Below are 12,861 nucleotides of genomic sequence, written 5' to 3' on the forward strand. Positions count from 1 at the left end.
TCAAAATCAATCAATCCATCCATCGGAAAATAAAATTGGCTATTAATCAATCCGGAAAAAAAAAAAGATTTTTTACCAATCAAAAAAAAACTCAATTAGCAATTATCTCAATTTGTTTTTCTATTTTACAATAATTTATGCATGTTTAGTTTCAATCCATTTTATTTATATTACAAATCTTTATTATTCACTCAATATTCAATAATTAATTGTTTTGGGCAAGAAACTCGTCAATAAGTTGTTGTGGGTTGGAAAAATTCTCTCAAGACAATTGATCATTACATTCTCGAATTATACAATCAATTCGGTCAACGAATACATATTTTCGAACGAACTTTTCAGTTCGCGTCAATCAAATACTATATGCAATCCATGAAAAATTGTTCTCAAGCAGAAAAGTATCCCCACTCTTGTTATATATATATATATATATATAACAATTTATCTTTTAAAAATCTTTCTTTCAATATACATAAGTGGACTAATAATGACTATGTCATCGTTTATCACGGTTCACTCTTAAATTATTCCGTTCATAAAATCTTGAGCATAAAATTAAGAATAAGATGAGTTAGAACTCTATTAATAACAAATTAAATCATTTAAATATGAAAAAAGTTAATAATATATATATACTTTAAGAGGTGCAAAAAAGTGAATTATTTTTACTTACGTTATAAATTAGTAAATTGTGAATGCTAATTTATAAAATATTAGTCGGAAATAAAATTTTGGGTTAAAAAAATATAGTTTGGTACAAATTATTTACTTTACATAGAGTATAAAAAAAAGGCCTACACCTCAATAATATAGCGTAGAAAACATAAAATAACGTAAGCTGTTACTAGTTATAAAGATCTCATTTCCATAATATATAATATTCTTCTTTGGTTTTGGACTGTGTCTTTCTTGATGATTTCAATTTCTCTTTGTTGCTTTCTGTGAGGTACTTTCTCTATCATATTTGTAGTAGTAGTAGGATGTTATGTTACGAGTTCGATGTGAAATTTGAGGACTGAATAAATGCGAGTGCGTGTTTATATCTGCATCATTGTTTTTAGTTGTTCATAATCACTAGCCACCCAGCAGGGATTGATGAAATCTTGGCAAATCCCTTTCAATTGAATAACACCGTTGGAGTTTAGAATCACATTGGCAAAAGAAATTAATGTTTTAACTTATTAAGAGCCATTCTGGAGTAGACGAGAAGCAAGTGACGAAGATAGATTCACCTAGATTAAGGCCTTAGACCTCAATTAATGCTTCAATGCATCTTCCGAGTAAAAATCTTTTTCAGATATTTTTATCTCTCTGTATACTATTAAGGTTCAAACACATACTAAAGTCTAAAAGTGGCTAACAATACAGGACCATACATCACCCAGATTTAAAAAAAAAAAAAGGGAAAAAAACAGAAACAAAACCATATAGTTAACTGTTCTAGTTAATAAACCACTGCCCAAAACCCCAAAACAAATGAGTGATAAATTTTTCATCAGGATGAAAAGAAGGGCCAGAAACACAGAGCCCCCACCCAGGAGAGGACCAACAACAGGGATACGTATAAATGTTGATTCTGTTTCAACTTTTCAGAATCCATTAGGCCAACATCCAAGGTGGCACTTGCGTTTTGGACAAGGCAGTGCCCAAAAATAAATGACGTGAAGAACCTAAAAGAAGCTGCGCTTGTTTGGACAATCTGATGCTCGATGCCCAGACTCCCCACAATTAAAACAGGACCCTCCAAAACCACCTCTGCAGAGCACATTGGGATGTCAGATCAGTTATGCACAGAAGTGTCACACAGATGAAACATGTCCTGACTTGTTGTCTAGGAAGAAAAATTACAAACAAGTGTTAAAAGTAGTCATTTGTACACTAACCTGTCTGACGATGAAGATCTGCCTGATGATCGTCTACCGCCAATTGGCCAATCATCACCACTGGATCTTCCAGCTCGAGACCAGCTACTGCCAGTTTTATTATTACTTCTACTGCCTCTCCTATATGAATCACCAAAATCATCATCAGAGTCTCGGCCTCCATATCCCCGTGAGCTTCTAAAACCGCCTCTCCGATCCCTAGAACCAGAACCTGAACCTCTTCGGCTACTACGATCTCTGTCAGAGAACTTCCCATAGAAATCACCTGGTGGCCCATCATCTTGCAAGGCAGGCAACTGCCAACAAAGCAGCATAAACATTTATGTTTACACAATCAGTGATGCGATAAATCATACAAAAGAAAATATGATGTTCTGGTTGGGCAAAAGCAGAAGATAATCATAATCCTTGTATGACTACGGAATAAAGATGTATTTACCTTGGTAACCTTGGTTATAGTGTTTCCAGGTGGTATCTCCCTGTTAAGTAACTCTTTAGCAATTTCCTCTGGAAGATCGAAAACAGCCCCTTGAACCTGATATTAGGAATTGGTAACATGATCAAACAACTTGGATAATGTGGGTGCATTCTGACTAGCACTGTAATTCCAATCAAAATGAGCACAAAAAATAACTCAATATAATTCAGATACAAACCCTTTCATCTGCAATTAAATGTATTTTTCCAACTTCATCAGCAGCTGGAGAATAAACCTCAGCCAGAAACCCAGTGACTGATCTTGCGGAGAAGTATCTTCTACTATCTGAATCTCGGATCAACTGCAATGTAACCCATCCCTAGAATACCAAAGTTTTTTAACGAACCAATCAGATAACATAAGGCTCCGAAAAACAAAATACGTATTTTAAATTTTAATTTCCACTTAAATATTATACACCACACTGGTCCAGATCACCCACAAAAATTTTGTGGAGATCTAGTTGGGAGAAGACAACATTAACATCAAATTCCTAGAGACCATGCATGAAAACCTCGATAGACTATTGAATGAGTGACAAACCTACACTAGCTTTCCATGCACTAAGATAAACTCACAAGTCACAGCAGCAGTTGGGAATGAACCACGAACTAAGATCATTATCACTGGAAAGTCATTACAGGATGTCTACAAGCTGATTGTTAAAACACAACGAGCAGTTTGTTGAAACAATAAAGCTAATCCCATATATTTTAAACAACCCCCACCCCCCTGCCCCCACCAAAAAAAGGAACCTAATTACATAAAACAAAGGCAGGGTAGAAATCATTTAATAGATGACATCATTCTTAGAAATATATGATTCCCGATACCTGTTCATGGTTGATTAAAGATCGGGACGATGGAGGACGAGAGAATCCACTCATTTGTGCTAGTGCAGCTGCAAGGGCACTTGTTCCCTGTTCTTCAATCAATTTTTGTGCAGTTGGTGTAAAAAACTCAACAGACTCGGGATGAACCCTATTGAGCGTGGCAACAACTTGCTCAGCAGATGCCTCCAAAATCTCTTGTATACCGGGTGGACTGATGAATTCAAATTTGCAGCCTACATCACGCTCTAGAGATCTAACTGTTCTCCTCTGGCTACTGGTGTACATAAGAATAGCAGTACCTTGTTTCCCTGCACGCCCAGTACGACCAGAGCGATGCACAAAAGTCTCCGGATCATTGGGAAGCTCATAATGAATAATCTGAAGGAAACAGGTGATCAACAAGGTTTAGTACTGATCGCAGTATTGATAAGAAGCTTCTAAGTCAAATATGGATCATAAATTTCTGTTGGTAAATAAATTTGAGACAATGAAGGCTTAGTTAAATCTAGGTAATATCCCAAAACTCGAACTATTAAACCTAATCCCCAAATTATAGGTTTTTCAAGTTCTTTGGTTTATTCAGCATCAGTTGCATTAGATCTAAATGAAGAAAACAAGAACAAATATTGCTGGAATTTTAACAGATTTGCACATAACACTGGAGATCGGATAGTTATATGTGGACAACATACCAAATCAACATTAGGAATATCAAGTCCACGGGCTGCAACATCAGTGGCAACAAGAACTGTAAATTTTCCTTGTCGAAAACCATTCAATGTTCTCTCTCTTTGATGCTGAGATATATCACCATGTAATGCTTCAGACATTATACTATTTGTTAATGCCAATGATACTTCATCAGCATCTCTTTTTGTCTGCGTAAAAACTATAGTCTTCCCACCCTTAGCATAAACCTAAAAAACATAATAACATTCAGTAAAATTATTGAACCACCACCATAAAGATAGGAATTTACACTGACACAAAATCTTGCTTGTAAAATATATCATAAATAAATAAAAAATAACGGACTCAACAATTAACAACTTGCAACAGCTAACACAACCAGTCCGAAACTAGGTAATTAGGACTAGGATTACTAGTAGGAGACCGGATAAACTTAATCAAATTTCCTAGTTCTGAATGATACCATAAGTTCGCATACAGATATGTGCATGTGTATATAGAGACTACCAAACTAAAATAGAAAAAGGTCAACAATCGGTTACTTACACTTATAAGATCGGAAAGAATTGTTCGCTTTGAAGTGGCAGTTGCTGATATAGCAAAAAGTTTTATCCCTTCTGCGAGCTTTTCTTCTTCATCGCCAACCTTGATTAAAGAAAAAGAAAAGCACATTTATCGTTTTTCCTTATTTAGCTTTAAATGCATCAAAATCATGTAACACAATATTGCCTGAATTATTTGCTGATATGGAAATGAAATTCACAAGTAATTAAGGTTATGCTGCAACAAGAAAATCTGAAGAAAAAAGAAGCAACAACGAATACATTTGGATTAGGACTCATTCCAGGTAAGAAGAAAATACCAGATCTATTGTCAATGGATTGTCCAAATACTTTCGAGCCAATTTCTTTACCCAACTTGGCATAGTTGCAGAAAAAAGCATGCTCTGCCTCTCTGATGGGAGCTTTTCCAATATTACTTCCACATCCTCCTCAAACCCAACAGCAAGCATCTGATCCGCTTCATCGAGGACCAGGTACTGAACTTCATTCAGTCTAAGGCTGTTCCCATTGATTAGGTCAATTATTCTACCAGGCGTCCCAACAACTACATCAACTCCACGTGAAAGCGCACTTTGTTGAGTAACATAGGAAACACCCCCGTAAACACAAACTGTGCTCAGATAAGGTGCAGATTCCTTTATCTCCTTCTCTACTTGCTTTGCTAACTCCCTGGTAGGTGCAAGAACCAACACTCTGGGGAGGCGACCAGACCGCCTGAAAGAAAGAAGAAACAAAAGCATATGATGGTTAGTTATACATACATCAAGCAAAAGATGAAATAAAAAGAAGTGTATTGCATAGAGTAGAAAGAATGATTACCTGAGAGAACTTGAATGTTCATCTTCAGTAAGGCCTTTAATAATGGGAATCCCAAATGCTAGTGTCTTGCCAGTCCCAGTCTTTGCCCGAGCAATGATATCCCTACCTTCCAATGCCGGTACCAACACCGCTCTCTAATCGCAAAATACAAACCAGAAAAAGTAAGTCATCACATTGCTAACTATCATTCCTTAATTAGTGTTTTCTGTGTCAGACATTATTATCGCTGTACAAAATTGCGGCAAGCTAATCAATCTTGCCCAGGAAAATTTCTCAAATAATAAACCGAACGCAAACAATCATTGGTCGCTAAAATTCAAACCTGAATGGGGAAAAGATGCGAAATCCCACGCTTGAGGAGGGAATCAACGAGGCGCGAAGGAAGGCCAAGCTTGGAAACGTCGAGTTCTTCAGAGCTAACAGCAGAAGATCCCTCGTCGGTTTCAGAGCCAAAGCCGGCAAAGTCATCGTCGTCGGGGAAGTCATCACCGCTGCCTATCCCCTTGAATGCTTCTTCGCTGAGGACCGAAGAATTTGGAGTGGCAATGGCAGAAGTAACAAAACTAACAGTGGGCTTAAAACCTCCCTTGCCATTGTTAGTAGAAAGGTGTGCTCTGCGAACGTTGTTGAAGTGGGACTTGCTGTCCAAGCATTGCAAGGAAAGAGAGGAAGAAGAAGTAGTAGTAGTAAGCGGTGGTCGTTTGTGTAGGTCGAGAGTTGTAGAGGGAGTTTGGTATATGGAAGAAACTCCAATCAAAGAAGCCATATTGGGAATTTGAGTAGCTCCAGGGTCTCCAGGTGTTTGTTGAAAGTTCTCACAGAGAAGGGTGGGTTTATGGGGGGGAAAAGGAGGAACGAAGAATGAGAAAATGATAAGGCCACGAAGCTATTTGGGAATGTATGGCCTTTCCAATATCCACGACCGCCTCTCTCTGTTTCTCTCTCAACTCGATGTCTGGATAATTTGGCTTCAGATATTTCCACACACTGACAAATTATGGGATATTACCTCCTTATCATCTCAAATATTTTACCCCTTTTGTATCATCTCAATGTAATTATTAGGTAAGAATGGTTTTTTGTGCACTAGTTTTTTTTATTATTTACAGTGGAAGTATTTAGTGATTAATTTTTTATTGACTTAAAATATTTTTATTTTAAAATAATGTATTTGATTGGTTCATTGTCCAAATATTTTTTACAAAGTTAGTTATATTTTTAATTTCAAAATTAAATAATAGAGTTAACACTGAAATTGGTTTTCAAAAAATTTTAGATAGAATACTTTGTTCTTGAATTGGTATTTTTGTCTTTTGAAAAAGATTAATTTATTTTACAATAATATTTTTATAAAATTAATTATTTTATAATAAATTGTATTAAAAAATTTGATTGAAAATAATAAAAAATTAATCTATTTTATATGAATAGTTCTTGAAAATTTATAGAATAATAAAATTTTGTTGAAACTAATTTGAGTATTTACTTTAAATAATATTAAAAAAAACTAAGTTGAATATAGTATAAAAAAAATTTTAAGTGTATCGGCTACATTGGTGTTCCAGTTATTTTAACCATTAATTTTAATTAATATATATTTTTTATAATTCAGATCAACGGTTAAAATAACTAAAACACCCATATTCTTGTTATACTTTTTTTTTTTGGTATACTAAACGGGGCTGGAAGCCCAAAATTACATTATAGAAATAGTTCGGGGTAGTACAACCCCTCTCGCATCATCTAAGACAATGTTCCTAAGCTCTGCAGATGGTAAGTCAACAAAATGAAATCCCGGTGCTGCCATCAAGTTTTTACGGGATAAGAAGTCTGCTCCTCTGTTTCCTTCCCTGTATGTATGTCTGAATTCAATTTTCCATTCCCTTATCGTCATTTGGTGAATTTGTCTAACTAGTGGCTCGTGATGATTCATGCATCGCTTGGGTTTGATCATTAGGTTGTACACCACTCTAGCATCAATTTCAAACACGATTCTTCTTAGTCCAAGCTCCCAAGCTGTTCTCAATCCATGTAGCAGTCCCCATAATTCTGCCTGAAAAGCTGTACAATTTCCTATATTCACCATATATCCAGCTAACCATTTATCGTGTTCATTCTTAATTATGCCACCGCATCCCGCTTTTCCAGGGTTGTCCAAGGAGGTTCCATCTGAGTTAATTTTAATTCATCCAATAGGGGGCGGCTTCCACGAGACTTGTATCTCTCTTTTTCGCTTGAGATAATTGATAAGAGGCTCTTTTTTAAAAGCTTCCTTTATGTTTTGGACGTAAGCCATGATGGAGGTTTTAGCTTCCGCTGGTCTTGTTGTAGCTTGGGTAAATATTTCTTTATTACGCCAACGCCACAACCACCAACAAGTTACCAGGAAGTATGTCTTCCATTTTTCCTGATTAATTCTACCAATTTCTGTTATCAAGTTCCACCTCACTCAAAGATTAAAAGGAGCTCTAAAGAACATGTTAAAGTGCTGCGGATGAATTAATTGATGCCAAACCTTAGCAGCTGGGGGGCAGTCCCTTAGTACTTGTAGAATTGTTTCTTATTGGCCTTGGCAGATGTGACAGTTCGGATTACTACCGAAAAGCCTTGCTCTTCTCTCTGCTGTTAAGAGTCTTTTGTGAATCATCAGCCATCCGAAACATTTTATTCTTTGTGGTCCTTGCCAGCTCCACAGGATTTTCCAAATTCTATCTTCAACTTCATTATTATTATTACTTAAGCACTTGTAAGCGCTTGCTATGGTAAACTCCCCATCTTTCGAAAGATTCCAAAGGATTATGTCCTCACCTCCTTCATCAATTGGAGGAGGAGTTGCTCTTATCTTTTGGATAGCTTCGTGTGGGAGATAGCGAGCAAGAAAATGTAGGTTCCACTCTCTAGTTTCTAGTCTAATCTCTCTCACCTTGAGGCTGAGAAGCTCTTCTTCTAGAGATTTTGTCACTTTCAAACAAAGTTGCCCTTCATTTCTAACCCAGGGGTCAGTCCAAAAGTTTATAGTCTTTCCGTCACCCACCGTGAACTCTATATGTTTTATCAGTTTACTCCATTGAGCAGCCAGATTTTTCCACAAAGGAAAATCGGTTTTATAGGTTTCCATACCTTGTAGGGGGTTTCTTCCCCTCCCGTACTTGCTATACATCACTCTGACCCAAAGCGCCTCCTTTTTTGTGAACAATCTCCATAGTGTCTTCATTAGAAATGCTTGATTCATCACATGAATCCTTCGAAATCCTAAACCTCCCAGCTCCTTTGGTTTACAAATTTGTTCCCAGCTGATTGCATGAATTTTCTTGTTATTTTGATCTTCTCTCCAGATGAATTTTCGTTGAAGCTTCTCAACTTTGGCTCCTATCCCTTTTGGTATGAGGGAAAAAGGCATGTCAAAATTTAAATACGGACTCACAACTGATTTAGCCAAAGTGATGCGTCCCGCCATTGATAGACAATTGACTTTCCAACCCTTGAATTTTTCTTTAACTCTATCCAGGATATTTTTGTATTTTTTTTTTTACTTTTTTGACCATTAGTTAACAAGGCTCCTAAATATCTCCCCAAACAAGAGACTTCTTGAAAATTGCATGCTCCCTTTATACTTTCTCTAATATTATGTTCCACATTTTTTGAAAAAAAGAATAGATGACTTTGCCACATTTATTTTTCATTCCTGATGCCTCTTTAAATCCTTTGAAAGTTTTCTTGATTTGCTTTATTTGGGATAGAGATGCCTCTGCAAAAAGTAAAAGATCATCTGCAAATTGTAGATGTGAAATTGGAAGTCCATCTCTTCCTACCCTCATCGGCTTCCATAGTCCCTTCCCAATATCATCCTCTATGGCATGAGATAATTTCTCCATGGCTATGACAAACAAGTATGGAGATATGGGGTCTCCCTGTCTAAGTCCCCGATTTGGTTGGAACGTCTCCGTTTTACACCCATTCCAGAGTACCTTGTATTTCACCGACTTTACACAGGCCATAATAATCTCCAGCTCCTGCTTTTTTATGCCAAACTCCCTCAAAGTGGCTTCCAGGAAGTTCCAATTTAATCTATCATACGCCTTCTCAAAATCTATCTTGAGAGCCATGAATTTCTTCTTCCCTTTCATCCTCTTCATATCATGGGTCATCTCTTGTGCTATGATAATATTATCATGTATATTTCTACCCGGTACGAAGCTTGATTGGCAGGGAGATATACGATCTTGAATGGTAGGTTTTAACTTCTCAACCAGAATTTTTGTGATGCATTTGTATATAACATTACATAATGAGATTGGTCTGAATTGTGTGATGAACTCCGGCTGATTTACCTTAGGGATCAGAGCCAAAAGGGTATTGTTGATGTTCTCTATCTCTCTTGGGTTTCTCCAAATATCTGCTACATATTTTGTAATCGATTCACCCAAAGTCTTCCAATTATCTTTGAAAAAGAGGGCTGGGTACCCGTCCTCTCCAGGAGCTTTTAACGATCCTATGTTGAACATGGCATTTTTAACATCCTCTGCGGAAGGTAGTCAACACAAGTCTTCATATTGTTCCTCTTCTGATCTTGGGAAGGTATTTTCAGTAACAAGGATTGGTCTTCTTATCATCTCATCTTGATAAAACTTTTTGAAAAAATTGAGTGCTATGAGCTTTAACTCTTCAACATTCTCGCACCATGAACCATCCTCCTTTCTTAATTTTAAGATGCGGTTCCGTCTTCTTCTAATGATTGTTTTGGTGTGATAGTACTTCGTATTCCTATCACCCTCTACAATCCATTGTTGTCGTGACTTTTGAAGCCAAAAAATTTTCTCTTGGTCAAGAATCACATTAAGCTCCTCCTGTAAATTCTTTTCAAGTTCCACTAAAAATGGGTTCCTTCCATAAGTAGGTGACTTCAGAAAACCATTCAATCTATTTAAGAGTCTTCTTTTCTTCTTAAAAACATGGCCAAAATCTTCTATATTCCACTTTCTCAAACCCTCTGTCATGATGCTTAGTGCTCTGGGAACATCAACATCCTTATTCCATAACTCCTTTACAGCTCTTGTAAAATCACTGTGTGTCTTCCACATGGCCTCATATCTGAAGGGTTTTTCACCTTTATCCACTCTTTCTGGTTCTAGTGAAGCTAGGAGAGGATGGTGATCTGAGTTAACTCTTGGAAGTATGTTTATATTAGCATTTGGAAATGCAATTCTCCCATCAGAGTTTGAAAGAGCCATATCCAGTCTCTTATAGACTCTGTTCAACCCTCCTCTAACTCTCCCAACTCATGTAAACTTTGAGCCAATATATCCCATGTCAATTAAACCACATTCCTCTATCCATCTCTTAAAACGATTCACAGCATGCATGTCTAGAGTAGCACCTCCTTTTTTCTCATCTGCCTTACTAATATCATTGAAGTCTCCAATCAAAAGCCATGGCAATTTCATATCAGGCGCAATTTTCTTCATTTCTTCCCAAAGTTTAGATCTCAAGTGAGCATGTGGGCTAGCATACACTATTGTTAGGCACCAAACTCTTCTCTTAAAATCAACAATTTGTAAATGAAGGAACTGCTGATGGTTTCTCAACACCTGTACATTCAGGTTAGGATTATTCCACAAAACCCAAATGCCTCCTGCAAACCCCTTAGCCTCCTCCCTAATACAATAATTAAAACTCATTTCTCTAATCACCTTATCTGTTGTGTCACCACTACACTTTGTCTCCAATAAAATTACCATATCAGGTCGATACTGTTTGCAGAGTTCTTTTACGGTGCGTATAGATGCCTTGTTCACACACCCTCTAATATTCCAAGATAACAGATCCATGGAAAAAGAACAAAAGGAAAGGAATAGACAAGCAAATAAGCTGTACAGAACCTGGGCCTCCAAGCACAATCAACAAGCATCCAACATAATCTCTTCCTCCCTTGGTGGGGCATCTTCCCTGGCTTCATTTCCCTTTTCATACTGTATCATGGCTTCAACAAGCATTTCAGACTCTACCGAGACAACATCCGGTGGTTTCGGGTCAGGTGGATTATCAAACTTCATGTCCTCCCTTCCAGTGTTTTCGACTAGAATTGATTGATCTGTTGAGGGTTGAGTAAGGGTCACCCAGTTCTCCTGAAAATGATGGGGGTTGTTCTCGGTGTGCATGTCTTCTTGCAGAGGTTGTTGCTGTGTGGGTTGTGTTCTGTTATGGTTTGGTAGGTGGTTCAACTTGTTTTCAGATTTAGAGAGCATAATTTGTTCAATTTGTGAGTTTTTGCTTTGATTGTCAGAGCTAGGGGTCAGGGATTTGTGATTCCGTTTGGGGCTTTGATTTGGACTGGTGGTTTCAATAATAGTTTTCTATTGTGGATGGGCTCTTTGGTTTGCAAGGATTTTTGGGCTGATTTTTTTGTTTTGAGTATCTTTGATTTCTGAATTTTTTTCCCATTGCTTTCCTTTTGGACCGCATTTTGAGTGTCACTAAAGGCGGATATATCTTTTTGCGTTACATTCCTCTCTCTTGCTCCTTTGTCATTGTCATTAGTATCATTGTGTGGTTCTTCCTCAGCGTGCAGAACGGAAAAACGTGACCTCTGCTGTACGTTGATGTTGTCGGCCTGTATCTTTTCTTTTACATTATTCACCCCATTACTTGTACCTTCTCCTGCTGTAGTGGATTTCTTTCCACGCAACGGCCTTTGAACGATCATCCAGGGACCATAGGCCCCTTCATATTCTTCTGGACTAGCCTCAATAACTTCTTTACCCTTTGTTTTTGCTTTAGTTCCACTTATTCCCCCATTTTCTTCCTCCCTTGTCTCCGTTTGCTTCTGGTCATTCCTAACTTGTGTCTGGTTCTTCAGATTTGGACATTCACTTTTTTCATGCCTAACACGTCCACAATGGAAGCAAACCTGATGTAGTCCCTCGTACTCCATTATGTGTATATTTCCATTGATGAGGTATTATGAGACTAACGGCTTAGTTAAGTCTATTTCAACACATATCCTGGAAAATTTGCCTCTGGATATTTGTGAAGTGTTGGTATCAACTTTGATGGTTCTCCCCAAAATATTTCCTATTTTCTCCAAAACAATCCTATTATAATATTCAATAGCCAAACATGGCAATCTGATCCAAGCTGCAATGTTGTCTATAGTGGCTTTACTTGGGTTGAAATCAAGTTTCCAGAGTTGAATAGTGAGATAGTGATCTAGTATCTTCCATGGTCCCTCCATGAGTGCATAATCTAGATCCTCTGCATTGTAAAAACGAACAAGAAAATAGTCATTTCCAATGTCTATGACATCCAAGCTTCCCATTCTGCTCCACATAGCTTCTAGTCTTCTCTTAATCACTGCCAGCGAGACTTTTCTTCCCAAAACTTTTACTATGAGCGACTCCCACCAGTGTTTTCTCAAGTCATATTTAATTGATTCGCTTATCACCAGGTTGTATAGGCCGTTGGGTGTTTTCTCTATTTTTATTCCCAATTCCTCATTCTCGTCATCTGAGCTTCCTAGGTGGTCGGTCGCTACTCTGTCGCTGTTCTCAGTTCTGGGCTCTCCTCTGTTTGTACCCTTCTTGACCGCTTGGGCAAAG

The 12,861-nt window shown here is 37.5% G+C and overlaps 3 protein-coding genes across 3 annotated transcripts; all 3 read right to left on the bottom strand.

The window, feature by feature from the left end:
* Window positions 1-1,274: 1,274 nt before the first annotated feature.
* Window positions 1,275-6,281, bottom strand: LOC112757953 (DEAD-box ATP-dependent RNA helicase 3, chloroplastic). The gene is made up of 10 exons (XM_025806495.3): window positions 5,589-6,281; window positions 5,267-5,400; window positions 4,747-5,161; window positions 4,431-4,529; window positions 3,887-4,111; window positions 3,195-3,572; window positions 2,540-2,680; window positions 2,323-2,418; window positions 1,884-2,179; window positions 1,275-1,755 (listed from the first exon to the last, which is right to left on the bottom strand). The coding sequence occupies exons 1-10, from the start codon at window positions 6,030-6,032 to the stop codon at window positions 1,671-1,673; spliced, it is 2,313 nt and encodes a 770-aa protein (XP_025662280.1). The 5' UTR covers window positions 6,033-6,281; the 3' UTR covers window positions 1,275-1,670.
* Window positions 6,282-9,801: 3,520 nt separating this feature from the next.
* LOC140180009 (uncharacterized) lies at window positions 9,802-10,497 on the bottom strand. The gene has a single exon (XM_072220391.1). The coding sequence runs from the start codon at window positions 10,495-10,497 to the stop codon at window positions 9,802-9,804; it is 696 nt and encodes a 231-aa protein (XP_072076492.1).
* Window positions 10,498-10,545: 48 nt separating this feature from the next.
* On the bottom strand, window positions 10,546-11,094 carry LOC112756725 (uncharacterized). Its single transcript, XM_025805347.1, has one exon. The coding sequence runs from the start codon at window positions 11,092-11,094 to the stop codon at window positions 10,546-10,548; it is 549 nt and encodes a 182-aa protein (XP_025661132.1).
* Window positions 11,095-12,861: the final 1,767 nt, after the last annotated feature.

Source organism: Arachis hypogaea, chromosome 16, assembly GCF_003086295.3.
Source record: "Arachis hypogaea cultivar Tifrunner chromosome 16, arahy.Tifrunner.gnm2.J5K5, whole genome shotgun sequence".
In the NCBI taxonomy this organism is placed as follows: Eukaryota; Viridiplantae; Streptophyta; class Magnoliopsida; order Fabales; family Fabaceae; genus Arachis; species Arachis hypogaea.

Excerpts from the sequence above, each read along its gene's own strand:
- LOC112757953 (XM_025806495.3), bottom strand. The coding sequence starts at position 6,032 with ATGGCTTCTTTGATTGGAGTTTCTTCCATATACCAAACTCCCTCTACA. Across the intron at positions 5,401-5,588 it reads CGCATCTTTTCCCCATTCAG|AGAGCGGTGTTGGTACCGGC; the intron begins GTTTGAATTTTA and ends TTTTGCGATTAG. Across the intron at positions 2,681-3,194 it reads CTTTAATCAACCATGAACAG|GGATGGGTTACATTGCAGTT; the intron begins GTATCGGGAATC and ends TTGGTATTCTAG.
- LOC140180009 (XM_072220391.1), bottom strand. The coding sequence starts at position 10,497 with ATGGCTCTTTCAAACTCTGATGGGAGAATTGCATTTCCAAATGCTAAT.
- LOC112756725 (XM_025805347.1), bottom strand. The coding sequence starts at position 11,094 with ATGGATCTGTTATCTTGGAATATTAGAGGGTGTGTGAACAAGGCATCT.